At 38.6% G+C, this 27,907-nt stretch overlaps 2 protein-coding genes across 7 annotated transcripts; one reads left to right on the top strand and one right to left on the bottom strand.

The window, feature by feature from the left end:
* Positions 1–361: 361 nt before the first annotated feature.
* On the bottom strand, positions 362–14,500 carry LOC121864511 (inner centromere protein A-like). Of its 2 annotated transcripts, none has more exons than XM_042363574.1 (10): positions 14,334–14,500; positions 9,733–9,901; positions 9,236–9,360; positions 7,872–7,978; positions 6,302–7,063; positions 5,683–5,859; positions 5,170–5,339; positions 4,584–4,741; positions 2,960–3,161; positions 362–1,930 (listed from the first exon to the last, which is right to left on the bottom strand). In XM_042363574.1, exons 2-10 carry the CDS (start codon positions 9,889–9,891, stop codon positions 1,700–1,702), a joined length of 2,091 nt encoding a protein of 696 aa, XP_042219508.1. In that variant the 5' UTR covers positions 9,892–9,901; positions 14,334–14,500; the 3' UTR covers positions 362–1,699. The 2 variants fall into 2 exon arrangements, with proteins under 2 accessions (XP_042219508.1, XP_042219509.1); XM_042363575.1 differs by having other exon boundaries at positions 5,683–5,856; positions 14,334–14,499.
* A 644-nt stretch (positions 14,501–15,144) lies between these two features.
* On the top strand, positions 15,145–25,662 carry LOC121864510. Of its 5 annotated transcripts, none has more exons than XM_042363572.1 (13): positions 15,145–15,417; positions 16,311–16,376; positions 16,849–16,996; positions 17,310–17,413; positions 18,156–18,289; positions 18,580–18,789; positions 19,487–19,616; positions 20,270–20,447; positions 21,429–21,535; positions 22,006–22,119; positions 22,597–22,692; positions 25,003–25,104; positions 25,416–25,662. In XM_042363572.1, exons 2-13 carry the CDS (start codon positions 16,335–16,337, stop codon positions 25,599–25,601), a joined length of 1,551 nt encoding a protein of 516 aa, XP_042219506.1. In that variant the 5' UTR covers positions 15,145–15,417; positions 16,311–16,334; the 3' UTR covers positions 25,602–25,662. The 5 variants fall into 5 exon arrangements, with proteins under 5 accessions (XP_042219506.1, XP_042219505.1, XP_042219503.1 ...); XM_042363571.1 differs by lacking the exon at positions 15,145–15,417 and adding an exon at positions 15,442–15,951; XM_042363569.1 differs by lacking the exon at positions 15,145–15,417 and adding an exon at positions 16,062–16,100.
* Positions 25,663–27,907: the final 2,245 nt, after the last annotated feature.

Raw genomic sequence — 27,907 nt, 5'->3', positions numbered from 1 at the left:
AGATTTCCTATATAAAGACCACCAACTAGCAACACAAGGCACTACCCAGTACTGTACCAGAACTTTTGAAACAAATCAACTGAGGTGTTGTTATATCTCTTGGACACAACAAAACCCATAATCTCCCCCCAAAAAACTCATGAAATTTGTCCCTAATGTAGAAAATAACCAGGACTTGATTCTTTCCCCAAACAACACAACGTACAGTAGTGCCCATGTAATGTTTCTTGTACTGTGATGGTCGAGCAGAACACAAATACGTCGGCAGCACGTAAACACAAATAACAGGAGAAATTACGAAAATGTACGGGACAGAGCCATCAGCATGAGGGGGGGGACAGAGCCACAGACAGAGCCACCAGCACGAGGGGGGGGGAACAGAGCCACCAGCATGAGGGGGGACAGAGCCACCAGCACGAGGGGGGGCGGACAGAGCCACCAGCATGAGGGGGATACTGTACCTAATAATTACCAAGATATAAATAATTAGTCAGGACTAGAGAAACTTACAGATTTTGTATAAAGGAGACATAAGGCGTGGTCCACATTATGGCATCAACCAGATAACATCAAGTTCCACAACAGTCTTCAAAGACCACCATCTCTACCTTCCACGTACCACTTCACTAAGCCTGTACTGTACCTCCTCCTTACAGTTGGTAGAGGTGATGAGGACACTCTTAACCTCATTATACTCCCCCCCCAAGTGGGACTATAGTATAGCTGCTCCACTCTTGTATTATGTAACCATCATAGAAAATATGTTAAGTATTTTGAAAACTAAGATAAGGTCTTTGACATGTGAAGATGACCAGTAACTGAACTAATATATAGAGGCAATGACTGTGTGTGTGTGTGTGTGTGTGTGTGTGTGTGTGTGTGTGTGTGTGTGTGTGTGTGCACTTGGGAGAAGAGATGCATGAGAGATATCCATATGAAAGGGCTGAGAGGTGTGTGTATATATATACACACACACACCAATGTGAATAAATAAATAAACTAAGTGAATAAACATGCTATTAAGATAGACTGTGTGAGAAGATATGAACAAGAGTGTGTGTGTGTGTTGATCAAAATATCCAGATGTTATTACCATACTTTACTCAATAACAAGATGATACGATGCTGGTGAACATAAGCCAGTTACTATATTCCTGCCCAGATGTCAGGCAATCACAGCCACAAGGCACAGTGTTGTCCGTATCCCTTTCACCATCTCTCAATGATTATATATACATACAAGATATATAAGCCTTCTAGGATGAGATCAATCCCTCTGAAATGGGAAGTATAATTCAATATATTTCAGTTCCTTCTTTGATTTCAGGAATGCATACTTTGGCATGTGAATCACTGACACAGACTGCCACCTTCAACTATAAAGACACGCTACTCTGAGCCTCCTGACTCTTGCAGTAGTTTCTATTATCCAAACATTTAAAACAATAAAGTTTAATCTTAGAAGCAAAAATGTTGTGTTCCCAAACCATCATCAGATTATATGTCAGTATATTGTCAGCGTAGTTTTCCCTTCACCATAATTTTTCAACTCTAAAATCTAACACGATGAAGTTCACCGAGAGTTCTAACCCCCTTCGGTGGTATCAGACTAAGTACAGACAGCACACTATCAAATAACCGATGAAATGTGAAATAAAAATGCCCCAAATCTGGAAACAAAACACGTTACTACTAAAACTCACGATGATCCCTCACTCTTTGTTTCATCTTCTTCATTACTTAGATTTGTTTCATCTCCATTTTTACTAGAGAGAAGGTCTTCCTGGGAGGACTGCGGTCGGGTGATGCCTGGTGGTGGAGTAGCAGCTCCCCCCTCACTACCCAGCTCTCCTCGCACCATCTTTTCTAACACAATTCTTGATGCTTTTTCTGACACATCTAAAGTCTTGAGGAAAAACTGTCGGCACACCTGCAAACAATAAAGAATATATCAAATGATAAACCTTTTGAATGAAACAAATGTTGTAAGAGGCATCAAATGAGGCCAAAATGACACAGGGATGAGTGGTGCTCATTATGTTGGGTGAACATGTGCAGTGACTAAAATAGTTTGCTAGACTTGCATTAGTTAACAATTAGCTACATATGGCAGAGGGGTGTGGCAGTAGCCAGGTGCTCACCTCTTGTCCTAAGGGTTGTTGGTTCATGCCCAGGGCACTCCCACCTTAACCAACTATGAATGGCTACTTAAATTTACAGATGTGGAAAATGAAGTCTGTTGAAAGCAGCACTGGCTATGCTGTCTCCTTATGTACCAGAAAAAGGTTTAGTCTACATTGTGCTGTGTCAGCACTGCTTCTAACAGGCCATCTGGTCTCAGAATGCACTTTAGCCCAGAGGGTTAGGTAAGAATGGACAGCATAAAACTTTGACAAATTATATATGGTTAACAGATGACTGAAGAAAGACCATGAGCCATCAAAGAGACTGTTTTTGGCTGGTATAAGTAAAAGCCTGAATCTTCTATGTTGATCCAGGCAAAATTTTTTTTAATATCCAGAGTCCTCCCTGGAGAACTGACTTGAGAGATATGACTCATACAAGGACTAAGAAGAACTCTATCCCAGCTGAGATAAGCCCTAGACCTAGTGGTTCCACACTAAGACTAAGACAGATGATAACAATAAAATAAAGCCAATTATGTGGGTGACAGATTGGTAAAAATGAAAGAATGTATTAAACAGAGATGAGGGGAAGACCATGTATGAAGAAGGATGGGAACTGTACCGAGTAGTTTTTGAAGATGGACGTGCAGCTGATGGGTGATGCTGGGTAGTATGGGGCGAGATAAACCAAATGGATGTTAATGAAGTAAGAATGAACGAATGACAATGAAGGAGAGAAGAGGCTGTGTTTGCTTTCAATTCTGGCCAACCTGCACCACAGTAAGAAAAGACTCGAGGAAAACAATGCATTTAGAGAAGACTGTAGAGCTTACCTGTAGCTTGGTGTTGTTGCTACAAGTGAGGAAGTAAAGTATTACAGTGCGGAGGAGGCCACTTGGTCCCAGCTTCTCTTCACGCTGCATGTGGGCCGCCAGGTACTCCCTCTGAAGGTTGTAGTCGGCCAAACCCCAATATTCAGCAAAAATCTTAAGACGATCTTCTTCACTGATGCGGGCATTACACTTAAGTGGACACCTGGAGAATGGCATTGATTAACTAATATATCAACCCAGACAATCATTTAGATGCTCATAAATTATAGTCTGCGTGAACAACAAATGTTAACGGTACAATTCTCTTCTACAACCATCTTTATAAACGTGTTACTGGACCAATTCTTATCATCATCTTTTATGGTTCGTGGCAACTGTCCAAGCTTGTGTGGGTTAGCTGTCATTACGTGGTGTCCTGGCTCCATCAGGCAAATATGAAGCAAGTTTTACAGCTGAATGCCCTTCCTATTACCAACCCACTCTTACAGTGGGAGCTAGGCATTATAACAGGGGTTCCAAGTGGCTGGCAACACAGGGTTGCTACTCCCTGAGGTGATCAAAGATTAACTGACTTTTACCAATTTTCATCCTTCAGCAAACACTGACAGGTGTTAGTACTGTACAGTATCCTCTACCACAGCTGCAGTCATGTTAGGTCCACAAGACGATTCAAAATTTGAAATTACAGCCCCCCCCAGTTTGCGGATTTTTACTTTGCAGTTCTCGGTTATTCGCGGATAACACCCTGGATATACCTAAGAATGTCTGTGGGCAGTTTTAAAGTTGCCAGCATTTTCGTAGCTGGGACAGGGAGCCATTCATTCTAGAGACAGTAATTTACTTTACCTGTAGTGTGTGTGTAGACACACATACACACATATACAATACTACAGGTAAAAGAAGTAATTGTCTTAAAGGCAAACACAAACGGAATATACATGTACATCTCTTAGTACACAAGTAAAAATGTAACCCCCCGGCCGGGTCTGCAAATATTATTCGCGGATATGGCGATTTGCGGCCATTTTGCGAACATAGCCCCCATGAATTTGGGGCCCCCCTAAACTAAAACACTAGTAGAACATCGATCAAACAACTGCTCTCCTCACTTTATCGAGTCATTCATAAAGTGATTTCAACGTTGCCACATGTTCGTAACGGCTACCTTGGGGTGGAACACTATACCTGTGGGCAACTGTACATAATTTTTTCTAATACTTCTTGTGCTCTATACTGAATACTTTTAACTTAATTCTGTTAACAAACTAGGGTGGGATCAAAGTGTAAAATGAGGTAGTGTACTTGTGAAAATCTGTCTTCCTGTAGTGTGGCATGAAATATTTCACACCCAAGTAACATTGTCATCAAGTCTTCAACATTAGTGGTAAAACAGTTATACACAGATAGTGAAACAATGAAAACTGTCTTCAGATAAAGAAAGCACAGCTGGTTTTCACACTACACCATGAAATGAGTGACCAGCAAAAATGACTCACCAAGTGACTCCCCACAGATGAATCTTTATAAGTTATTGTATGAAGACATCCCCTATACTCTGCAGATAAGCTGTAACAAGAGATTGAATATAAAACAAATTCCTCTCAACTTTAGGATGTTTACAAACCTGCTGCAGTCTTGTGGCCACACCCGCTTGGCATCAACCAGCTTCCCTTTCGTATTTATGTAGCTCTGGCCTGTGTTTTTTAGCTCTTGGCGCTTTTTTTTGTCTTTTGTCGAGCCTGCGGTTACTGCTAATGTTTCACTTGTCACGTCATCGGGAACCTGTGAATCAATTACAATATATTATCACGAAATTCCACTGAGAGACACAAGACAAGTACTGGTGGGGGATCAAGTCACCAAACAGTACCTGGAAATAATAAACACTGTTGACTGAGAATATAGAGAGGAATATATGAACCAGAACCAATTACCAGGTTTCACTCTTCTTTGGGGTTATCTAAGAAGCTTATATCCAACACCAACATGTATATAATGGAGAAACAACATTAAAACCGAGTCCTTTCTCCAACTGTACAGCAAAGGTTGAAGGATCCTTTTTATGAGAACAGAGGTGGAGTACAGTACACTTAACCCTGGTACAGTATTGATTCCTAGAGCAGAAGGATGTTCAACTAAGCTATGACACCCCAGCTTTATATACAATAATCTATCATTATAATTTACTTCAACAAAATTATGCAAATTACCTGGTGTTGTTGTTTCTGTTTAGTCTGACCACCTGACTTTTTCTTTTTTGATGTATCAGGTGAGCCAAACCAGAGAGAAGTGGCGAGGAAGGACTGCAGCAAGGAGGTGGCCAGGGGGCTCTGCATCAACATGGCCTCAGCTACTTGAGGTGACATAGACTCACTAGTTTCTGGAAGAGAGAAACACAAGGGATAGTTTTAATATGAGTCTCACACTACTCAGCCATTTATCCAGTTACATCTCCCTCAGACTGGCACCATCAGAAGGACTCAAGGAGAGGAGCATGGATCTGGATTACGTATTATATCCTTTCCAAACACAGCCTGACAATCAAGACCAGTAGAGACCCCAGATAGTACAGTTCACGTTAACTCGACAAGTTACGCCGAGGACAAAACCACACAACAACTTACCTTATTTTATATATTCTGAGAACATATTCAATTATAACTTGGGCAGAAAGGAACAGCAATGTAAAGGTGAACAAGACACAAAATATAAACAAGACACACCAGGTGGGAGTTGGATCTGTCCACTTGGCTCCACCTTGGGGACGAGCTTGTTCTGGACCTCCGGTGGCTGAGCAGGTTTTATCTGGGGTTTGGATCTTTGCTGTTTGGTTTGGTTGGGGGAAGGTTTGCTCACCGTCAACTCAGCACTCTGGTGTTGTGGGTCACGTTCTTCCCCTGCTGGTGAATATTACGGGGGTGAGAGAGACGAGTGTAAACATTAGCATAAGAAAGTCAAACGTGTCGGCGCAATTTATAATGAGGTTTCTTAAGTTATTTCTGTAGCTACTGTAGATACAAACTTTGTGTTGATATAAATTAATCTAAAATTAGGGAACTGTATTTTGAAATCTCCTTTTATGATCAGAACAGATGAATATAATTAAAGATATATACGAGTCAGTTCACACAATTACAAACAATTCCTTTATCTGTGTGTGTGTTGTTGCCAGTATCTATCAGTAAATCAAGAGTGTATTCTGTTGTTCCCTCTAATATCTTCTTTACCTACAATAATGACAAATGGAATAAATCTATCAATGGTTCCTTGGTAGAGCGGAAAGAGGAGAATATTCACCACTAGAGCAACAAGTGTTTGGACCCCCAGCTCGACACCCCGTACCTGAGCCTGCCGCCTCCTCCTCCTCTTCCTCATCTTCTTCCTCGTTGTCATTTTCCCGCTGCTGTTCCATCTCTGGCCAGGACTGCACCTCACTCTTGGCATCTTCTTCTTGTTCTGAAGCCGAGCCATCGTCGTCATCACTATCACTGCTGGAATCATCATCGCTCGACTCGTCTTCTTTTCCCGCTTCTTCTGCCGCGTCCGATTGTTCTTCTCCCTCTTCTAATTCTTCTACCCCTCCCCCCTCCTCCTGCTCATCTTCCTCCTCCTCTTCTTCTTCATCCTCCTCCTCTTCTTCATTAGCTGCTTTTCGTTCAGGCTTCCCCTTGCTCGCGTCGTCGCTGAGTTCCTCCTCGGTGCTGCTGTTTCTCAAGTCAACCTCTGACTGCGGAGGCTTTCTCTTGACTGTCCTCCCCGCACCACACTGTACACTCCCTTCCGAGCCCACCCAATTCTTGACACAATTTGCATAGGTAAGATTATTATTATTACTTACAGATATATGTCCACTTCCTGTCAATTTCTTTTTCTTGTCTGCTGAAATATACATACTATCACTGCTAGACTTAGGCACTCTCTTTCTTTTGATTTTTTTAGAAATATATTGGCTAATAGGATCATTTCTTGCACTATAAAGGTTATTTGCACCAACTACATTAGCCTTTGATTTAGCTGTGGAGCCATTTTCTAGTCTGTAGTATTTCCTTCTCTTTCTCGGCAAGGCCTCGTGAACAACTGTGATCGTCAGCTCGTCGCTCACATCTGTAGAAACACAAAACAGAATACACTATTATCTATCATTAGGGAATAACACTAATATATAAGTTTTCTTCTTAGCTACACAAACATCTTTAACACCAAGGTCATATAAGAGTTACCCACCTAAGATATTTCACTTAAGCTCGAGAAACAAAACTTTGACACATGAAGCTATAACTTTGTTTGGTCAATGATATATAACCAAACACTATAACTTTTCACAACAATATTCACACAAACTGGTTATATTTCTAACTAAATTTAAATCATCAAAGTAGATTTAAGGGATTCATTGTATTATTAACATAAAATCCAATAAATAATGGTATTTTTGTTATTAAGACTGAAACAATTGGTTATCAAATTGGCCACAAGGGAGAAACATTAACCGAAAATAATTCAACAAAGCGCAGGATTATACAACATGTCTAAAATAAGCTGATGATTTCTGACATTTTGTTGAGATACTGTAGTGTTTTTGTGTTCGGTAACTTAAGTGGATTTTACATAGAGTACCTAAAAAAAAAAAACCTACCGTAACCTGTACAATAGTTTCAACCATAATAGACATATAAGCCAATATTACAGTAATGTCTATAAAGTGTTGAGACTACAGCCTGTCTGAGTAAGAGGCCTAATGGGTTAAACTTAAAAAAAAAACTGAGGGAAGGTAGACATACTGTATGAGAGAACGTGGGAATATGCAGTGGCCAAACCTCTCAGAAGGGAATTAGGTAAGTTACACAGCACGGCACAGTGTTACAGTAAGGGAACAAGACGAGGAGGATTAAACGGAAGGAGTTGGGCTCACTTAGTGTTGTTCCGTGTCGTAGCTCCTGCACGTTTGATAGAGATGACGCTATTAGCTCACTCATCCTCTGCCGCTGCCCCAACAACTCCAGCTTTGTGTCCCGGTATCTGGAGAATAAATATAAGCCCTGACATTTATCTAGTTATCAATACAGAGGACGTAACTATAGTGTGTGGCTGCTACCAGATGATCCAATCTCTATTGTTGCAGACCTCTAGTGAATAACAACTTGTCAATAAGTCAGATTAGAACTTAAAATATCTGCAAAGATATATTGACCCTTGTAACCTTTATAAATTACTTTCAACAAAATTATAAATTACAGATAACAAATAAAATGCAAACATATATTATATTACAGAGTACAGTATACATAATATTTTGTCAGGTTTCGCTCTGATTCTAACATGTGTGTGGGAATCTCAATGCATAGACGCCCGAGGCATCACTGTGTTGGCGGCCACAAATTTCTGCGCCTGATTCAATTTGGTGGGCAGAAGCCAGGGTTTAAATTTAGTGTGAAGATGCCCTAAATTTTGTGAATGGAATAAAACATGTTTGCAGATATTGAATTCCCATTGTGAGGTTCAACAGATTAACCCTGATGTAAAGCCCCTAGTAAATTTCTTTATAAGTACAGTACTGTATTGTGAGAGGAGTACTGAAAAAAGGCAGTACCAGAGAGAATGTATACAGTACAGTACAGTATTTAAGATATTAATGGGAAGATCAAGTTAATAGGATCAGGGAGATGGAGAGAAGGGGGTGAAGGATGAGCCACAAGTGAGGAAGAATGAGTGACCATGGAACAGTATTGTATGTTAGTGTGTGGAGAGCTCAGCACCTACTGATATTTTGGGGGAAGAATGTGCTGCTGATGGGTGACTCTGTATTGTATGAAGTTTTGAAAAGGGGGAACAATATTCCACGCTAACCTGGCCACGCCCCTCGTCTATAGCTACAAATAATTGATTGGTTCCCCTGAGCGATCTACCCCCCCCCAGACTGTGAGGATTTATATTGACCTTTTATGATAAATATTTTTAAAAATTTAACATCCTCTCTGAAGTGCTAATGCCTCAAAATCATTTGCATTTTGATAATCCATATATTCAACATTACTTTAGATAATAACAGGTCTGCTTACCAATTGTGAACACATTTAGTTTGAATTTTCTGAGCCAATCAGCTATTAGTATACAAGAGGGGCGTGGCTTATGGGGCCAGGTGTCATGTTGTGAAAGGGAAGTACAGTACCATAACAGAGTATGTTTATTATATACCCTGTACAGCTGTAAGAATAAATGAATGGCAATATATGAGGAGAGTATGTGTGTATACTTGCTTTTGTTTCAGACCCTCACCTGGATGTGACATGTGTGTGGATCTCTGCAGCCCGCGCCTGATAAGCATCAAGGCGATCGAGAAGAACAAAACACTGTTGACATATGACCTCGCTCACTGAGTAGCAAGGATCCTCACCAACAACCTGCAACCAAAGAAATTCCTTGCATGAAAACCCATACATATATTCAAGAGCAGTAAACAATTATATTTGAATAAACTTTTGCTGCCATATACACACTGGCTCCCACATTTAATAATAAAACATACTCCATGGACAAGAGATCAGATTAAAGATACTGCAGAGAATATAGATGCACATTAAAAAAAATATCTAATACAAATTTCCATCATAGATAAAAGAACCAAACCAAACATCACCGCCTATTTGTTTACGGTCTCTCAATTAATCAGCGCTCGTCTAATCAATGTGTACAGCCAATCAACACTCACATCAGTTCTGTCGTAAACTACAGAACAATATAACTACCCCGTATAAAAGGTCAAAGCACCGTACCTTAACAAGGAAGTCGGCCAGAGGTGTTCCAGATGCAGATACAAAGCTGTGAACGCTGGTGACCACAATGGTGTTGCCACCTTGACGGCCACACACAAGACATGTATTACTGCCTCTCCTCTTTTCCTTGTACTGCTGCTCCATGGCTGCCTTGGTCATATGGATTGCACTGAAATTCATAAACATTATTTCTGGGTCAGTAGATCCTTAATACTCTGGAACTTTAAGAAACCACACTTAATATAACCTGGTGAAAATGTTGTTTTGTTAGCTGCCATTAACTTTTTGGGGGGGAGGGTAAAATTTTATAATCATTGAGAAAGGATAAGTGTAGAAATTCCCACCATACAGCTGCTGTTATTATTCACTGGGAAAAAGCAAACAAAAAGGATTTAAGCAGGAAACAACAAAAAAGTGACTGGCCAAAGTATTGAGAACAGACATTACATAGTTCACCAACCATTATATAACAATGCTGGAGTCTGCAGTGATCTCTTTGTTACCATAATGGAACCTCTCTAAATACTTAATGTGACAACGAGCATCATTTTGTCCAGCAGAACCACGACACTGAACCTTGAACTCCAACTTGCAGGCTGTGATGTTCCCCACAACTTCATGAGAGCTGACATCAAAACTTCTTGCAGATGCTCAAACTTTATACTTGGACTCAAACATCAAAGTGGTACACAACCATTTTATCAGTTACCACCAGTGCACCCCATTTCTCCGTTCTGAAGACTGTATAAAGCACGTTCCTCTGGCTTCTGTTCTAATGAGTTGATGACGTAGCTAAAGATGACAAGGTGATCAATCTCAAGTCACCCCTCCCTAACCCTCCAGATGTTGATGTGAGTTTGACTTGGAATCATCAGTGTGACAATCCATTCGCTCGTCCCTTCCGGGTGTTGAGATCCAGGGGTGTTCTTTTCATTAGTGTCAAGTTGTAGCTATATCGACAAATTGGAATTCTTGGACATCACACAGCCTACCGGTCCAGTATACTCGCCCTACATTACTTCCCAAGATGATACTTCGACACATTTAATAGTCTAAGGGCCCAAGCAGCCACCCATTAGAAGCTAACAGCCCCTTTCAACTACAGGAGGCCACCGACTTACGAATGCCCGCCGATAAGAACGAGGCTAAACTTGAAATTTACAGTATTTTATTTACCTGATGACATTTTTTACTTTAAGTTACTGTATTTTGTCATTTTATTTCATCCTTTGTCTTAAATTAAGTGATTTTAGATGTATATAAGGACTTAGGCTTTGATATAGTGGGATTTTTAACATTGTTCTGTAAGTACGGTGTGCACATAGCATGTGTTACGACTTACGTACATATCTGACTTAAGAACGTACCCGGGCACCCCCTGTATGTGGATGCTACTTGGCCAAGGTCTACGGTTTGGATTGTGGAGAACTGGTCTAGCTGTAGACACTCAGTACGCACTAATCGAAGGGTGGAACAAGCATCTTAATTAATGCTGTGGTCGTGATAATCATCAGCGGTACGTCCTCATCCAACATCTATTCAAAAAAGCTAAACTCGTAATTCTGCAACTCCATCTGGTGTCTCAACTTCTGCTTACGTCTGCCCAACACAAGTCAAGTAAAACAACTCACAACAGCACAGTTTTAAGATCCTGTATGATTTTAATACCATTTTAGCTGTACTGTACTCCTTTGTACTGATGAATAAACATTTTAACTGACCCCATCTGTATATACTTTGCATATAATTAGATATGAGTTGACCAGGCAAATGGGTAAGAGTTGACATGTTCCGCAGGGTGTGATTCACCTGGGTACGAGGTGTCCCACACTGTACCCCTACACCACCACAGCCTCGCCTCCCTTCCCAATACAGTAGACAGTCCTTGAAATACATAATAGTTACACAAAATATACTTTGTTAATATTTAAAAGTTGCCACCAGCTAACTGAATACTGAGTCATATATGGGGGAAATAGAGAAATTAAAAATAATTTACTCTGTAACTTTTCTGTTGGAAATTTATAGATTGAGTTATTTTTATTTTATAATATTTGGCCAATCAGCACGAGTGTTGATATGACATCATAGTAATGCGCACCAATCAGCACGAGTGTTGATATGACATCATAGTAATGTGCACCAATCAGCGCGAGTGCTGATGTGATATAATACTCGTGCGCTAATTAGCATATGCGGCCAGTTGGAAGATGGCGTCTGCGTGAGATGGATGTACAGTACATTGGCTGGCTGCCGCATTATTCAGTGCATTTTGTACAATGAAGCAGCAGCCGTTGTCATTTTGAGGGCTCACGGTGTTCTCGTTTCATCTATAGTGTCCAAGATGTAATTCAGAGTGTTAGTACCGTGTAGATCACCAGGTACTGTGGTAAGAGACGGACAATGAGGAAGACACCACAAGTGGCATCATTCTATCCTCCTGTATCTCTTACTTAAGGGAAGTTTCTTACACACTCGGGGTTAGGTTAGGTTAGCTTAGCTTTTTTTTAGTTTTTGAGGTTTTTACATTGTTTGACCTTCCACTTATTTTTTTAATATCTCAACTACTGCTCATTTCCAACAGCAATGAAGGTCATACAAGTTGTACCTCTCTAGTCTGGCATTCTGTGGTCCGGAAACTCCCGTGGTCTGGAGCGATTTTAGTTTGCCCATGGAGAAAATTAATTTGAGTCTGGTTCTTTCGATGTTTGGCTAAATTTTGCCTTATTTACCCTACTTTTTTGGCGAATTACTACCTCTAATAAAGTAACATCCCAATAAACCAACGAAAATAACACAGATAAAGTTAAATAAAAACTAAAAACAACACAGAAGAAGTTTTTATGTTCTACGGCTTCAGCTAGAGTTGAACCTAATGACTTGGCAACTTCGTCATCCGAGTAAAAACACACAACAACATTGGCTGTCCTTATGTTTTCAACTTTACCACCACTGGTGGGCAGAATTTAAGTTTTAAATTCAGAAGCATGAATTAAAATATATATGAACAGTAAATAAGTGTTGCTTTCATATTCTTATGTAGAGTAATGACGATATGTTTTCACATGTGCGCAGTTACATATGCGATCTCACTTTTTTCTTAACCATTAATGGTTAGCTACTTATATTGTTCCATTTATTAACATTAATAACATTACTTCAAACAACCATATTAATTTTTTTACATTAATTTTACTACAGCTACAGCCAGGGTCTTATTTTCTTCAGTTTTATATGTAGAACCAGTCAGTCACTGGTTTTGTAAACATTAACGAAAACAATGCCGTCTCGTCTCATGTGTTTTAATATTCCACGTATTATTAATGAATTGTATTGTTCATTTTGCACACAAACATTAATTCAATCAAAAAGACTTTCAGTAATAAACAATAATGAATCCTTTGTACATAAGAGAAATGTCGCTGTTTACACGATTGTGCACGTCGTCTGAACGCTGGTGGGCCATTCAAACCCACCGAAATTCGAGTTTCCGCCGTCAAAATTTTTTATTTTTTTTTTTGTGTTCAAATAGAAAACGTTGAATTAAAAACTCGCGAAATTTGAGAAGCTACTGTACGACATTTAACCCTTCAATATGTCTTCAAAGAGACCATGAAGCAGAGAAAGTGGTGCTAGTGCTTCCAAGCGTAAGCACAAGTCACTAGATATCCAGGAAAAGGGTTAATTTCCATGGTCCGGAAATTTCCATGGTCCGGCACCGGTCAGGTCCTGAGGATGCCGTACTAGAGAGGTACAACCTGTATTTGTGTTTAACACGATGCTTTACACTATAAAAACCTATTTTCAAAAGTCAATTACGTGGCGGCAACTTCTAAATATTGACCATACTTTGTGCAAATTTTTCTGTCCTGGACATAATGCACAGCCAAGCATTGCAATGCCACAACATTCAAGACATTTTGTTTCAGCCACAGGAATTTTGCAGGAAACCTAATAAATATTGCTACATTTTGTCATTTATCGATAATAAAAGGAACCAACCTACTCTACCTGGCTCACCCTAACCTAGGAGAGGTAGGTTAGAAAATTAGGTACATTAGCATATTTGGTAGGTAAGGCTGCCTCATATTCTCACTGACTGATCATATAATAAAGTGGTATTTCCAAAGTTCAACCAAGTGTTCCTGTCGATGAAATAAAACGTCCTGGAGGCAAATAAAGTACGGTGTTGGAGCAGTCATATATTACTGTCAGGATCGAGAAAAAAATCACTAAAATATTAATAAAAAAAAAAATTGTTCCTCCAAAAGTTTTAGGACTTTTCATGAGGTAATAAAGCATTCAGTCGTCTCTTCTTCCGTAAGGCAAGGTAAAAAAAACTAAAAAAAATGGCCAAACAATTTCAGTAAGTCATGTTGTACTGGCCACTGTTTGAGGTACAAGTTAAAGTTGTAGGATTCTCAAAAATTTCCACAACTTTGTTCCAATACATTAACCTGAAGACTAAAGCGGCATAAATAAAATATAAAAACACACGGGAATTACATATTATAAGACACCATCACTTACTAGTTAGGTGGAGTAGAGTCCTTCACCCCACACTACCTCACACACTTAACCATCACTCATCACACTCTTACCATTAATAGTATCTTCTCACGCTCTTTATCCTCTTAAATAAATCAAGTCGATAAATCCCACATAGCTGAGAATATTACTAATTTAAAATAATATCGAATTCACGTCCATATCTGCTGGTGAATGTACACACAGGGAGGTGAGCCATAACAACAACTGTCATACACTGCTGCCTGGAGTTGTTGTACACTACCTTATGTCTACCAGTGTGTTATATATATTTACTTAATAATATCAAATAAAACCTTGTCCTAGAGTGAGATATATAAAATACTTTAAGTAATAATTTTGTATTGGATGACCTAAAGACAGTACACCGGTAGCATTTGTCTTCTTTATACCAGTAATGTTACTTTAAGTTTCTTCCAATATATTATAAGATACCTGTTTGAATGCTGGGGTTAAATGAGGAATTCTATACGGTACAATATTCTTTACATATTTTTATAATTTATTTCGTATCAGTTAAGGCTATATAAGGGCTAACGAGCGGATCAGTTAGGAATATGATAAAATATAATAAGAATAGCAAACATTGTTAGCATCAGTGGGTCTCAATGTCAATACCGTGGTACATTATGGGTTCATGGTTCTTTTAACAGAGAACCAAGATAAATTAACTAGTATTAAAGATCCCATGACCTTGTGAACAGTAATCTGACATTATAATACGTTATTGCATTTCATACTGCAGCTGAGTTGGGCCAGGCTCCATCAACTAGTAAATGATTCGGCTTTCTAGTTATTAAGAAGATTGAGTTTTTCCATTATTATCGTCGCTGCTGAACTTTATAATCACCTGCCAATGAGGAATCTTACCGAATAACTTCATGACAAACATAGTGAAAATATGATCTCATAAACTCATGTTCTAATAACTGGTGAACAATGCCTCTAGAGTGATACCCTCCTTGTTAGTGACCATGGTCCAGAACCACCAGTAGTTGGAGTCTGGCAGCGGATAACACCCATAGAGCTACATTGTTAATCACAGGAGTTTATTATTCCACATGTTATCTACCACACTGGTCCTTGTCATCCCACTGTCTTGCTGGTGGTGTACGTGGGGCTGACGGGATTAAAGCTGTAAGTAGTTGAAGGATTTCCACATAGGCCTACAGCTGTTATAAGCGGCTAGGAATAGGGAAGTAAAGTGGCAGTTGGCAGATCGTATTGCTGAAGTAAGGCATCAGCGATGGAACAAGAGGTTTGTCGACTGGGCTCGTCACGGCACTGAGTGTGGGCTCTTGCAGGCTCCCATATATTCAGGAACCAGTACATGCCCAGTACTTACCAACAGTGCGTAATAGAGACGCGACCGACCGGCGAAATCCCAAGCTGCTAACGAGCCAATCAGTAGCGAAAAAACAAAAAAAACATGGAACTTGGGAAGGAAACCTAAAAAAAGCTTCGGAAAATGGCAGATGGATAACTGAAACACAAATTTCGATACCCTACTCTCTTTCAGTAACGGTAATCCATTGACCTGTCACCGATTGCATCACCTGAGCTCTGGGTCATGGTGATCACCTGAAGAACATCCACCCCTACCACCCATCTCAAGAATTTCCCCCTTATGCAAACTAGGAGGAGGGAGTTTCTTCATATGATCCCTACAAAGTATATTATATATCTGTATTATCTATCTACAATATTTATGTGCAATGTTTAAACACACGTTAAACTAATATTAACTATTAGGACGATTTTACTAAATATCAAAGTGTGTTTAGTGACCCTGTTGGTGGTATTACTTCTCACCAACACAGGTACAGGTGTATTACTTCACTATTTTATAACATCACATAACATGACATATATTATCAAGACATTAAATTGTTATAATTAGTTGTCCTAGTGCAGTTTAAGTTTAATTGGGGTGAATATTGTTGATAGAGTTGGATATAAGTTGTAAGGTAATAACAGGATGATTTAAATGTCCGGCACCATTAATACACGTCTAATTAATTATATTTCAGAATTATTTCATCATTAGAACTAAGATGTTAAATATCCTGGCACGACAGACATGGAGACAGCCAGTGGTGAGTGTTTGTGTGTCTCGTAAGGCTGTCCCCATTGTGAAGATAAGAATGTATTTATTTTCTTAATGTGTCCTGGCTTTGAGTACATAAATATCTTTTGAGTAAATTAATTAATATTGATTAGATGGCTGACGTGAAGATTAGTCACCCTAGTTCATTTTACCTTCAGATTAACCAACATTAACCCAACCCATTTATCTAATCCAACCCAACCCAACTTATCTTAACTTAACCTAACCTAACCTAACCCAACCCAACTTAACTTATCTTAACCTAACCTAACCTAACCTAACCTAACCCAACCCAACTTATCTTAACCTAACCTAACCTAACCTAACCTAACCTAACCTAACCTAACCTAACCTAACCTAACCTTATCCTCAGGTAGCATTAAGGTGTTTAATAATCAGATGAAATATGCTAGGTCGTTAAATAATCTCCACACCAGGACTAAATCCTACACTTTGCACAGCTATGTTCCTCTAAGGTGCTGATGGCTACGAGGACTCTGGCCGGTGAACAACAGGCACGAGTGAGACCCAGTAACTTAGGACCTCAGGAGAAGACCAAGACCTCTCACTACCTCAGGAGCTGGTACTCAATCATCTACCATCATTATAGTGAGTGGTTCTTGTATGGTGTTACTTGTGATACATTTTATACTGACATAGTGTAGTGAGTGGTTCTTGTCCAGGTAGTGAGTGGTTCTTGTTAGCTATCCTTGGTCAAATTGCCTTATTATTTACCATTGTTGTATACCTACACTGTCCCTGCTGAACAATATAACTGTGTACTTTATATACATACATAGCCAATTGTGAACCTTTATGAAAATATTGCCGAGTAAATATTATTATTATTGTTAAGGTAGTGTGCAGGTGTTAAAGGGTGGTTAAAGGCTCAAGACATGTTAATTGAAGTCCTTTCCCACAGATGACACGACCAGCCAGCCAGAAGCAAAGTTATTTATTTCTTATTTCCCCAAAATTAAAACTGTCCTGAAGCCAATTTTTGATGAAGTGTTGACTATACTTCAGGTAAGTCATTTTATTGACTTATGTTATGTACCATTTCACAGTAGTTATGGTAATTCAGTGTTGAAGATGAGACTTGTTATGTGAGTAAAGTATTAGATTAAAAATTGATGTGATTGTGTAAAAAACTGAGGAATTATTTCAACAGGACTTGACATAGATTAGTTACCATATATGAAACAGGGAACTTAAAGAATGGATTAATTTATTTTATTCATTTATTTATTCTTATCACAGTATGGAAATATCTAGCACATGTTAATCTTAGTTTATTTGTAAGAGTTTGAGTGTTATTGATCAGGGAGATGTGTCAGAGAAGGAAGGAAAGATGATGAGAGATAAAGAAGCTTGAGAAAGATGTTGAGACTTGATGGGAATGAGAGAAGTAAATATAGGTAGAATGAGACAAGAGATGAAGAGATACTAGATAAGATTAACTTGAGGTCAAGGTATTGGGGAAGAGGGAAGTGAGCCAGATAATAAAACCTTTTAAAGATGACATATTAAAAGGTATTAATCCTGTGAGGGTGAAATAAGTAAATGTACTGGGTAGGTGGAAAATGTTTGATTGATCCACGACGAGAAGTGAATTTGAGGAGTTCTGCGTAGACTGAAACGTTGGAGTGATGAAGAATGTTGGCTCAACTCTGTGTTTCCTTCACACCCATCAAGAAGTATACTGTATTTTCTTTAGGATTTTTTGAAGTCGTACAATGACGTTTAGAGTATGATGTTGCCTCTACAGTGTCAAGGCTACAGCTGGGAGGAAGTGAAGGAATATAGGGGAGTTCTCTTGCTGTCACCGAGTCAGTTGAGACGACGCCTACAAATCTTTCATGACTTCTCCATTGACAGACCTACGCTGCATCAGGTATTTTAGTAAGTACAGTATACGTACCTCTCTTGGAGTATCTTCCCCCTTTGTGTCAGATACCGGATGTGTGTAGTATTTTTGTGACTGAAAACCCAAACAGGATTCCTCTTTAGCATTTAGTGATATTCATGTAGTACAGTAGACCCTTGGCAGACTGTGACTAAGACTTTAATTTACACACTGAAGGTTTATGATTGAATTAATGATACAGGAATGAGAAAATTACTTGATAATTAGAAATAGTTAACAAATGGTGTATTCTTCGTAACCTAAGAAACATTTGATTTATTTTCAGTGTGTCGGAGTTCTTGGACTGTAATACAAGTGTTCTGAGAGTCAATGGAGTTTATTCTCAAGGCTATGACATTTTGCCTCACCTCCTAGACAGTGTCAAAGATCTCAGTCTTCCTCAACATATACTTGACCAGTTTGACTCACAGTTTGACGACACTGTTCCTCTGAAGGACATATACCTGTATCTTCTGAAGCACTACTTAGCACAGAGGTGAGTGTCATATATATACAAACATGAAGATTTGAAGGAAAGTCTTGTAGGTGAATGGAAAAGTAGAGAGAATATTGGGAGAATTATGTGTTTAGTGAAATGAGTGACAGCTTAAGCACTAAAGTTAAGTACAGCTCCTCCCCGACTTATGACCTACTCGACTTATGACCACCCGGACATATGACCGCCTCAGTCGTATAAAAATTTTGTCAAATTACGTATTTTCGAGTTCCAACGTCAGTGATTGCGCTGTATACTGACAAAATTTTCGTTTGTAATTCACTTTAAAATAACTGGCAAGCTTAAAATTGAGAGTTTTGTGGTGCTTTGAAGAAAAAGAGACACCCATTTTAGATTTTCTATGTATTATTTAAGCATTTTCGACTTACGAGGAGCTGTACTGTATAATGCCTGACTGTTGGTTATATGTTTTACTTCACTAAGTTAACATAATGAGAGAAAAATAGCCACATGCACGGGGGGGAGAGAGAGAGACTTTCTGCCCAAACTGAGGTTCAGATGTTACTGACAAGGTGATGTACTGTGATGCTCTTACTTCTCTTGTAAAGTTGTTCAGTAAACTATAATTTATTCATGTATGACTTAACACACAAAAGAGAAGAGGAATGAGGGGGGAGACTTGTTTATGTTCCAATGCTTTTGGTGTTCATTTTTATCATTAATTTTTCTCTTACAGGTTTTCAAGGGACATTGATGACATCGAGATGTTGTTTGACAAGGTTGGACTCCCTACCTGGAAGTCACTTGCTGCCTACGTTCACATCTGTGATATCATTATCAATTCATTAGGCCTTGATTTTGAAACGGTGAGTATCATCATTATTATTATTAATGTACTACTGTATAGAATGGCTGGATTTCTTAATATTTACCTAATGGCCAATCACAAGAGGCGGCCAGTCCGAGGGAAGGAGGCCAATAGCTAGTGTAGGATCCCTCCATTGTTGTTGATAATTTTGTCAGGGGCTATTTTGAAGCCCAGTACTGTTCTTGATTCCCCAACTTGGGTTGGTAGACCATTCCATAGGTCTATCACCCTCTGTGTGAAAAGTATTTTCTTAAACTGTAGTATTTGTTCTGCCTGATATGTTGGCGAGCTTGATGTTAAATTAAAAATAGGTCAGTTCCTTTTGCACAGTGTGTTTTTCGTTTATCCAGAATAATTGGTGACGAGCTCTTCTGAGAATGAGAGATCTCCGAGGACTGAGATAGAGTAGAGTTGGCAACAGTGCTGCTTAACCTTCCTCACTTGACCAACTTAAAGTGTTTTTAAATTGGACTTAAGAGTAAATCCAGTTTTTAATTTCTTGCAAAGAGTTTCTTCCTGAGGAGGACTACTGGCAGGGTGTTGCTTTTTATCCTTACTAGTACTGTACAGTACAGGTGCTGTATGTTGAAGAGAACACGGTAAAGAGAAAAGTTCATTGATACATTTCTTAATTATTTCTTTTGTTTGCAGATACAAGCCAACCCACTCTTGTTAAACTTGGAACCTGAAGAAGTGAAGAAAGTTTTGGAAAGATACCCAAACATTGGCAAGTCTTCAACAGTAGATATCATTAAGGAATTTCCCAACTTCCTTTTTATACCATTTTTGAAAATAGACCTCTGGCTAACTCTGCTTCACAGGTATAAAGGTGAGTCTCAGGGCACCTCTAGTCCACCAAGCTGTATATACTGTACCTGACTTTACACTTGAGGGGAGTGAGTACAGTGCCAGTCACACTGCCTCCTGGTGTGCTGTGTCCACACTGTCCCTAAAGGGCTGTCAGGTCTTTGGGACACTATTTTCACTTGTTTAAACCTAGACAAAAACAGGAAGTCTTGAAAATGTTCAATCTTTTCCTATACATTGGGGTATGCTATAACGAATCTAATTGGTTCTAGAACCTTGTTCGTTCGTTATAGGATTAATCCGTTCCAGGCCCCCAAATACAACCACTTAACACTGAAAAATATAATATAAAATTGTAAAAATTGTAAAAAAGTGCATAAATATGCATCTAAACCCCTGAAATAAAGAATATCATTAATACTTGTAATAAAAAAAACAATAAATTAGTAAAAAAAAAAAAATTCGTTGGAGTTTCATTCGTTATAGCATTCTCAATTTTATAGGTAAAACCGTTCGTTATAGGAATATTCGTAGTAGAATCCATTCGTTATAGCATACCCCACTGTAATCTGACCACTAAGGAAAACCGTATGTCTTATCATGAATACAATGTGCATAGCTATTGCTTTAAATGAAAATTGGAAAAACATTTCTCTAGAGTTTGGTCAAAACTCCCAAACTGTAATCTATGGGTTTTAAAGTATAGTAAAACTAATGTTTTTGTGTTTTAATTTATCTGATTTATCTTAACCAAACACAACAGACCTTAGGAACATACAGTACAGTGTTCAGAAAGTGTGGAGGAATTAACTTAAAAGCTGGATGTATGGATTGTCAACCTTACTGACTTAAAGTACAGGAGACTCCTGAGATAACCTCCTGACCACTGAATATATGTTACAGTTTAGTGTTTACATCATTGTAATACAAAACTTTTGAATTTTGTAAGCTGCTTAAACTGATGGCTGTATGGTGCAGTAATTTATTTATTTTTTATCAATAGTAACAGAATTCACCGTTGATGAGTACACTTTACGCCTTTTTAAAAGCACTGCCTTCAAGGATGTTGAAAAGAGATTGCAAGTTTTGATGGAGCTTCCTGAATGGAAGGTAGGTGGGTGTCTATTATCTTCTTGACAACTAAATGTCTATAGCTGAACAAAATGTAATATACTGTATGCAGTAAACTGTCTCAATACCAGAGTAAATTATGCCAGACCTGTCCATTGATGGGAGGATTCCCTTAACTCCTTCACTACAGGGATGCCACTTTTAATATTTTATTTTGCTAACACCAAATGATTTTATTAACCTCAGAGGCGGTACCGTACACAAGGTGTTAATGGAAGAGTTTCCTCTTATGAATATCCACAACTCTCATGATGTACTGTCCTCAAGCAGTTTCATGTGATACTGGATGAGATTAACCTTGAGAGTATGAAGATGATCTCTAACTTGGTGCTTCAGGAAAATTTTTTTTTACTTCACTTAATTTCAAATGAAGAAAATTACAAACTTTTATAATCTTAACTAAAAAAAGTCGAGATTTAATTAAGATAAACGGTATTTTCTCTTTTGAGGTCATCTGTATGTCTGAGAAGTTGCTCCGTATTCTGCGAGACTCAAAATCTGTTAAGGAGTTATTAAACGCTGCAGAAGCTGGATCACTAGTAACTATAGCATCAGCCATACAGGTGAGGAATTTGTCATTAATACTAAGTAGCCATTAAGTGATCTATTTAATGGTGCAGTAGGGATAGTTATAAGAGAGAAGTGTGTGTTGTGTTTATTAAAGAACTGGTTTTATTTTAACTGAGGATAAAATATATTGTAATTCAAATGATCCTATTAACACCCTCAACACTACACTGTTCTGGGTGTCACAGGCCCAACCCCCACCTTACAACACAATTGCCCCAGGTTAGGTTTTAGGGTCAATATCCTTTGAGCTGGAGTGCACCTAAGTTTATGCCATGGGAGGAGTTTTGGGTCAAAAATATTTTGGCTGGAACACAACAGCTTTTAACATGGAATGCTATCGGTATAATGGGTCCTGCTGAATATGAATTTACCTAACGAGGACTTTTTCATGTATGCATATCGGTCATTAAGTAGGACCTTACATGTTATTTTATATAGTTGTAAGTACAGCTGTTGTTCTTATTTTCCAGGAAACTGGCGTGAAGACAAAGTTTCATCGCATTCAACGAGTCTCTTCAGAGCTGATTTTATACGTGGCACAGGAACTTGATGTAGAGAAGCATGAGGTAAGGAGAGTCTCATTGATAAATAGAAAACATTTAGAATCTGTTGAGTCTAGACCTTATTTCCTCCCCTAACCTCTTCACTATGAGGATTCTGTTATTGATATTTTATTTGCTTAACACCAGGTGACATGATTCAGCTCAGAGGTGATCCCATACACAAGGGGGGGTTAACTGTTATATTGATCACTGTAAACTTCTTTGTGTCAAAAAAGGTGAACCATGTCAGCAAATTATTTTATTTCCCCCCCACTCTTGTAAGGCTCTCCCCTCAAGGCTGTAGGATGACTGGATCAATAAGGAAGTCACTCCATTAAAAGATACAGTACTGTACATCTCCTTAATTCCTTGTCACTTTATGAAGGTGTCTATAGATTGTCAACTCATAAAGACCAGCGTAGAATATTTGTCTTGTTGCTGATATTACTTTTTAAGAGTTCACACTTCCTTAAGTTTTGTTGTAAAGACTTCTGTTGAAATCTCTTCCAAGTACAGTAAACCCTTGCCATTTGCGAGGGTTAGGTTCCAAGAAATGGTGCGAATTGGCAAAACCGCAAATAGTCACTTATATAATACCTTAGTGCACTAATATACAGGTACGTATACCTATACTGTGTATGAGAAACTTAGGTCACAATACTGCACTTACATTTGTATGAGAAAGTCTGGAGCTTTCACTATGCTCTTGTTAAAAACAACCTGCGCCACTTTAGCACTTGCAGGAGCACTTACTTGAACAGAATCACGTATTGCTTGTCCATTCTTATGTACTGCACCGTGGATTCGTTCACCACCAAACAACCGACCAACTGCGGCAGCACTCATCCCCTCCTTTAACTTGTCTAATAATTCAACTTTCTTTGTCAGGGTCATCACTGATTTTTGCCTTTTATGTCTCGCATCACTAGCACTGACACTAGGCAGTCTTTACGGGGCCATTTTCACAAAGAAACCCAAAAGTTTTTAGAATATGACACGAGATGCTTGGTCATGGGTACTGGGTGAGGGCAAACAGAGCGAGATGAGACGCTGCGGGTGCGTGGGGTGACTCGTTGCACTGAGGGAGAAGGCTCGCATGCTAGCCACCTGAGCCACCAGCTGCTTACCGCAAATCGTCGAAATCGTAACCTCATGAAAGGGAAGGATTTACTGTAATACATATTTTTTTAGCTTTAGTCGTTGGATGAGTACCGCCAAAATTTATTACGAAAGAGAACCTAAATTTAGTTAAGGAATTCTTTGAACTTGATCTGGCTTCCATTTAATGCCAAGTTTCTAAAGATAAGACCCTGAAGGTTAGGTAAGGTTAAGTGTAATACTGTAAGTTATCAACCTTAGGCACCAAGAAGGATCACAAACTCTCCTGGTTGTGTCTACAGTTAAACACCATTTACTCACTACTGAACAAATTTACAAATATCATGGATCTCAATCACAAACCTCAACACTTTAATTTGATAAGATAATTACTGTACTTGGGTCATTCAATTAACTTAAAAAACTGCAGAGGACTTTCACTTAATTCTCCAATGAGGTGGGCCTAACATTCAGCTGGAACATCCACCTTATGTTACCTTCATGAGAATCTAACAAACACAGACTGCGTGACTCTGGTAAGTAATTAGATTAGTCCTTTATCATCTTTTTAAGGAATAGTGATCTGGACATAAAGAACTTCCTACTTGGGATGCCATCAACAGCTTGTTCCTCTTTCCTCCACTTTCTTGCCTTATCTGGTTTTTGCAAATCATAGGACACTCACAAACACCCATATAGCCGTAAACTGGATGATCTAGATACCTTTCTTTCTCTCATAAGTTAGAAGCAAAACTGGTGGGAAGTGAGAGGTGGTAAATGAGACTGGGAACTTATTGAGAGTAGGAATCCATTCAGTCTCCAGACACAATGTATTCACTGATCATTAGAGGCAACTAACCCGTCATGGATACTTCTTGAGGTTCCAATTGTAACTCGAGTTAATAAGTGTTTTTTTTTTACGGCAGAATCCTCTAACCTAACCTAACCATACCATGGGTCACTCACACTGCTCGTACACCACAAAGCTCCATTTTAAGGTTTCATTTTTCTGTTTATTTTTCATCAATAGCTTCTGCAGTTAGTCAACGGAGGCATAATACCCCATAACATAACTTAGCTTTGGCTCCTCCAGAATATGTTTTACGCTGTCATGAATTCGTGTTGAGCTTCTAGGCTGTAGAACTCTTTGGCTGAGATCTTGGATAGTAGTTGTATTATATTTATATTTTTTTTGTTTATTCTGTATCTCTAACTTGAGGTTTTATCTTCTAACAGGCAAGAGAATTACTACAGGAAGACTTTCAACTACAATATGGAATAGCCAATGTTAAGATGGTGCTCCAGCTGCTCTTTGACTTCGGGTTTACACGCGAACAGGTACAGTATGATTGGTGGCTGTTACTGTGGTGATATATCATTTATTTTTCTCTCAATAATGGTAATTTGATCACATTGATAATCATTTTCTAGGAAGTGGATGAGTTAAATGATTGATCGATAGATAGTGTCAGCTTCCCTCATTGTTAGCCTTTTTCAGTGTCAGCCTTCTTTGGTGTCAGCTTCCCTCACAGTGTCAGTTTACTTAACCATTAAGAGTTAATGTATGTGAGGAGAAAGGGAAGGCCACCAGGAAATATTAATCCTTGGCGAGATTCATCAATTTAAGGATTACTTTGTGTACTTTTCAGATAATAAATGGTATTCTGGTTCTGAACTTTGAATACGGTGTAGTTGAACAGGGGCTGCGAGAGTTTCCTTCCAGAACAGAGGCTCAGCCGTTTCATGAATGGATGGAGAATCCATTTGTTCTCCAACTCTTGGCTTACTGCATCAAAAAGGATGTCCCGCATCTTGAGTTTCCCTTCAGAAGATAATAGGATGTGCCTATACAGATGTCTCATGTATGGTTAAGAATTAATTAAACATTATTTTCTTTCTGTTTGTATCTTTATCCAGTAAGCCATTTTATTTTGGTTAAAGATGGTTTATCGTGCTCAAGATTTGTAATTTGCATACGTCTCCGTCACTAGGAAGAACTATCGTGTAATAGCCTTTATTCTTCCTCTGATGATTCACTGGATACTGCAGTATACCCTGTACAGAGTATACAGTATGTTCTGTATGTATATTACAGTATTCATATTAATTGCCTTTTCATAGACTTAGCAATATTATTAATAAGGTCTACAGTACTAATGTGTCATATAGCCAGTGTCGTAATGCTTTGATTACTTCAAAACAAATAAAGGTGGTGTCATAATCCTAGATGCGACATTTAAATGCTTCTAAAAATTCCTACACATTCATTTATACTTAATAATGTGCTCAGCCAGTCTCAAACTCAATTAATTTCCTGTACATCAAAGTGTTGAACAATACAGTATATCCAGCTCAAGACTTCATTAATGCCACACTTTATAATTTTCCTCTGTATATTATTACATCATCATCAGTACAGTAAAGAAAGTGTGGAGTGTGAGTGTTGCTCCGAGGAGACATTATTTTTGTACTTTGTGTCATTATTCTGACTATCATGAGGTGGGTTAGGGGGATTTTAGTGTGCTGGTGAAGAGGAGTATTTCAAAATTTTCCCAAACTTATTTTTATGTTGTACAGTATAATAAAAACGATAGATTATCATATAAGATACAAGTCTACATTCAAATAATTAAATTAAAGTTAACTAAATCATTGAAAAAGCATCTTAAGTTTTGTCAGAAATCATTACAATTGTGTTGTTTTGTTTTTAGAATTCTTATCTTCTAGTGGCAGTCAGTAACTCTTGCCTCTGACGATGCTCACGATATCACAAATGATTATCCAACAGTTCTACAACCTGCATCAAACATGGCTGACTGGAGAGAAAAAAAAGAATGAAGTAAAAAATGTAAATCACATCCCTCAGCCATGAGTCGTACAACTCGGGTCCGGCACTAGAGTAACATGGCGACCTACCCCCAACATGTTAACTGGGTGGCCAATTACCCACATACAGCAAGAATTCACCCACCTACTAAAACTAAATAAAAGCCAATTAATAAAACAATATTTTGTTTCTTAGGAGTACTGACATACCTACTTGTACAAAATATTGCAGGTGTTAATAGCCTAACATTTTTCATTCATAAACCAACTATGCTGGGTTAAACTAGACATCACTAGGTCAGTCCAGTGAGAGGTGACCTGTGGCTGCTACCTTTATTGACAACAAGAGGACCTTCTCCACGTGAATAGAAAGATGTGTGAGAGCTTGATGTATAACACTGAGATGAATGTATTATGTGACACTGAAAGATTAGAAACCCTGATCAGAACTAAGTGGGCGGCTGGGTATTGAGAATATTGCCGAGTTTTTCCAAAGAAATAGACTGAGATGGTTCAGTTATGGTGAGAGGATGGAGGAGACCAACTGATCAAGATGCATGAGTTTAAATGTGGTGGGAAGGAGAGCTCAAGGTCGGCCTAGAATGACATAGGGAGAGATAACCTCTAGAGATAAGAACCTGATGAGACAAACTGCAAAAAGACTATAATCAGGTGACCACGATTAACCCATATACGCTTGGAAAACTACCATTAAACGAAGATGATTCAATTTTAACATTAAGCTAGTACAGAAATGGTCAACGGAATGAACCAAAGATCTGCTCTTAAGATTATCATAGTCTTGTTCCCTGTTTAATAATAATAATAATGTAATAATAAAACTTAAGCCCATTCACTTAAACTGTCTTGGGTGTGTTACATGAGCAGTGCTACTTAACCTAAACCTATGAAATTAATTCCTATTACTGTACAAAAATTTATTCACTGCTCACATATGATCACACACACTCACTCACTCACTCACTCACTCACACACACACACTCACTCACACACACACACACACTTCACTCAACCACGGTACAAAAATCCCTCGGTCCCATAAGGCTGATAACTAATAGGAAGAATAATGGATGTGTTCCAGGCTACAAGAGGCAAAATAAACCATTACAGCACAGAATATAGTTCCTAAATTAACTTCCATTAGAGAAAAACTAAGTTATTATCAAATACAGAATTAAAAAAAAGCCTGACAGGAAGCCCAATGTCTTTTTTCACCTGATATACATTTAACTAAGACATTGCAAATAAATAAGGATAAAACCCACAATAACACTAATAGTCGTAGATATTAAC

This window comes from Homarus americanus, unplaced genomic scaffold (assembly GCF_018991925.1).
Source record: "Homarus americanus isolate GMGI-L3 unplaced genomic scaffold, GMGI_Hamer_2.0 scaffold25860, whole genome shotgun sequence".
Taxonomy (NCBI): Eukaryota; Metazoa; Arthropoda; class Malacostraca; order Decapoda; family Nephropidae; genus Homarus; species Homarus americanus.
Note: the sequence above shows the minus strand (reverse complement) of the source record. Positions and strands in the feature narration are given on the sequence as shown.

Bases quoted from the DNA above. Each gene is read 5' to 3' on its own strand.
- LOC121864510 (XM_042363572.1), top strand. From the start codon at position 16,335: ATGTTAAATATCCTGGCACGACAGACATGGAGACAGCCAGTG. The intron at 19,617-20,269 runs GTGAGTATCATC...TTTTGTTTGCAG, and splicing joins TAGGCCTTGATTTTGAAACG to ATACAAGCCAACCCACTCTT. The intron at 20,448-21,428 runs GTGAGTCTCAGG...TTTTATCAATAG, and splicing joins TCTGCTTCACAGGTATAAAG to TAACAGAATTCACCGTTGAT.
- LOC121864511 (XM_042363574.1), bottom strand. From the start codon at position 9,891: ATGACCAAGGCAGCCATGGAGCAGCAGTACAAGGAAAAGAGGAGAGGC. The intron at 7,064-7,871 runs GTGAGCCCAACT...GTGTTTCTACAG, and splicing joins ACGACACGGAACAACACTAA to ATGTGAGCGACGAGCTGACG. The intron at 5,340-5,682 runs GTGTGTCTTGTT...TCTCTCTTCCAG, and splicing joins ACAGATCCAACTCCCACCTG to AAACTAGTGAGTCTATGTCA.